Below are 3,160 nucleotides of genomic sequence, written 5' to 3' on the forward strand. Positions count from 1 at the left end.
GTACATAGCAAATGAAAATGTTTAGTCTTTACCTATAAAAGTTAGATGTTTGGAAGACATATTCCAAGCACATACAATATTTCTTTTCCGTCCGAATGTCTTCTCATCATTTGAAAGGAGTAAAAAAATCAACGTTAACCGATAAAATGAAGAGTGCAATATGTGAGCATAAGAAAGAGAATTCAACTATTAGCCAAAAAGATATGCAAGCATAGGTGCAACAAAAGTTTGATTTGACTATTAATCAATCAACAATATCGAATACTCTCAAAAGGGCGTCGGAATATTTGTCAAATGAGATGAAAAATAACGATGTTAAAAGGCACAAATCGGCAAAATACCCTAATTTAGAGAAAGTTTTGTATGAGTGGTTTCTTCAAAGGCAAGATAAAGTGAATATGTCTGGAGAAATTATCCAAAGAAAAGCAAAAAAGTTTTTTCAAAAAATGTATGGTGAAACTAATCCAGAATTCAGCTTTTCTAGTGGATGGTTAGAACGTTTCAAGGCAAGATATGGAATCAAATCTTACCGACGTTTTGGTGAAAGTGGTTCAGTTATCATGGAGAACATTGAAAATGCTTTACCTGGAATACGATCAAAACTAGACCAGTTTCAGTTGAAAGATATTTACAATATGGATGAAACTGGATTATTTTACCGATTGGAAGCTGATCATTCACTTGCTACCAAGCAACTCAAAGGACGCAAAAAAGATAAAGAGAGAATTACTGTTGTTGTTTGTTGCAATGTTGATAGATCTGACAAACTACCATTTTGGGTAATTGGTAAGTATGCAAATCCTAGATGCTTTAAAAATGTGAACATGAACAATCTTAATTGCAAGTATCGATCCAACAAGAAAGCTTTGATGACTGGCTTACTTTTTCAAGATTTTGTTGGTTGGTTTGATAAGAGAATGAATGGCAAGAAGGTTTTCTTAATAATAGACAATTGCCCAGCTCATCCAAAGGTAGTTGAAGGCTTGAGAAATGTAGAGTTATTTTTCTTACCTCCTAACACAACGTCTAAGATTCAACCATGTAATGTTGGGATTAATCGAGCATTCAAAGCTCATTATCGTCATCGTTTTTATTCTAGCATCTTACAAGGCCTTGAGATTGAAACACCAAATCCTACAAAAATTAATATTTTGAATGCTATTAATTTTGATAACATGGCTTGGAATTTTGATGTGAAGACAACAACAATTGCAAATTGTTTTCGGCACTGCAAGATTCAGTCAGAAGAAAACAATGTTCCCGAACCAGAAGTTAGTGAATTAGATGAAGGTATCCAAGGATTAAATGATGTCATTTCTAATTTACACTATAGAAATGTGATGAATGTTGAACATCTTTTGAACTATCCTAGCGAGAATGATGTAGTTATGGAATCACCTACAGACGAAAAAATTATTCAATCAGTAATGAACAGTAATGATGATGAGAATGATCCTGAACTAGATGATAGTAGCGTTGTCCCAAATGTGTCGTCAAAAGAGGCATTTCAACCAATAGTCACCTTAAACAACTACTTGCTACAACACGAACAAAATATTCCAGAAGTTGTGTATGCTCTACAAAAAGTTAAGGATGGGGTTCATTTTAGTTTAGGTTGGAAGAAAAAACAATCAACTATAGATGCATATTTTCAAAAGAAATTATTATTGTACGGGTATTATTGATTTATTGAAAGATTTTGGTCTATATATATATATTTTTTCCTCAATGAAATCCAGTAATTATTACTTTATATTTTTATTGGGCCCTTAAGGATTCAATTTTCTTTATTACTTAATGCATTTAGCGAGGTTATTACTTTATTCCATTGGCCCAAGTCGGGATCGAAAGCAATTATTATATAATCGAGGTTATTACTTTATCAAATATTATTTTATTGAGGTATAACTGTATTTGGTACAGATTTTAAATTAATTAAAATCAACTTTTTTTACCGTTATTTCACCATTCCAATCGTCACTTTTGAATTCTTCTCGATATACCAAACAAACACTTATTATACCATATTTTAATTACAGTTAAACTCCTTAATTTTTGTATATTGTAGCAATTGTTTTCCTAATTTTTTTCTTCAAATTTTTATTTTCAACCTTCCATGGTATGTATCCTTCTTGATCAGAAATTATATCAAAATATTTTGTTTTCATGCTTTGAAACAAAAGAAAAATATTTTTTCACACTTTTATATTTTTTTTCAAAAAAAAATATATGATTGAAAAAATTAAGTCATTTTACGTCATTTTAACGGATTTCTAAACATAAAATTGTTATAAAATACAAAATGTGTTAAATAATGAAAAGTTTGGGAATAAGAATGAATAATCATTAGGGACAAAAGCGTTATGATGAGCAAAATTAAAAATGTGGTACAAGAAATAAAAATTGATGTGTGAATTTAATTATCTATGTTTTAATCCCATCTTTGATAATCATTCTCTAAACATTTATTTTCTCAAAAACTCATTTATAAACACATATTTGCTCAATAAAATAATTTAACGCATAAATACAAAAAATTTCTGCTTTTTAACTACACATTCTCTAAAAGTCACTATTGAAAAATTGATTGTCCCCAAAAAATGAAGCTCAAACGGACCCTAAATAGGAAGTAGGCAACCAAGAAATTAACGAACTTATTTTTTGTAACGATTTGGGCCTTATTTCCAAGTCATTCTCTTACATACTGTCTACTTTTAAAGAATTTGAACCCATCTTACCCCATGAATTTTTAGCCCGTCCTCCAAAATTCAAATACAAGGCTTCTGTCTTATTAGAGAACTTGCCAAATTGGTACCAATATTAAACTAAAACTCTCATAAGACAGAAAATTTGAGTTCTAATCTTAAGAGACGCAGCAAAAACTCGTGAGGAAATAAGAGGGCATATGCCCCTCCCAAAGCCGTACGTAAATTAACAGCTTAGGTATAGAAGCTCGGGCAATTATATCCCTACTATATAAAAAAGAGAATGTGAAGTTACTGTAAAATTGAACAGTGAATTCTTTCATTTTATTTTACTGTAGCCATTATTTATTTATTTATTTCATTTTATCGCATTATAGTCATTTTGCTTGTTTCCCCGGTATTTGAGCAAAAACGACACCGTAATTATTTTTGTCTAATTGGCACAGTGATATTTC

At 30.5% G+C, this 3,160-nt stretch overlaps 1 protein-coding gene across 1 annotated transcript; it reads left to right on the plus strand.

Moving 5' to 3' along the window:
- Positions 1–446: 446 nt before the first annotated feature.
- On the plus strand, positions 447–1,598 carry LOC111373065 (CENP-B homolog protein 2-like; the record flags this gene model as incomplete). Its single annotated transcript, XM_022995538.1, has 1 exon — positions 447–1,598. A coding segment is annotated over exon 1 (1,152 nt), but the record flags the coding sequence as incomplete, so codon positions are not given.
- Positions 1,599–3,160: the final 1,562 nt, after the last annotated feature.

The sequence above is a fragment of the Olea europaea genome, unplaced genomic scaffold (genome assembly GCF_002742605.1).
Source record: "Olea europaea var. sylvestris unplaced genomic scaffold, O_europaea_v1 scaffold10664, whole genome shotgun sequence".
NCBI lineage: Eukaryota > Viridiplantae > Streptophyta > Magnoliopsida > Lamiales > Oleaceae > Olea > Olea europaea.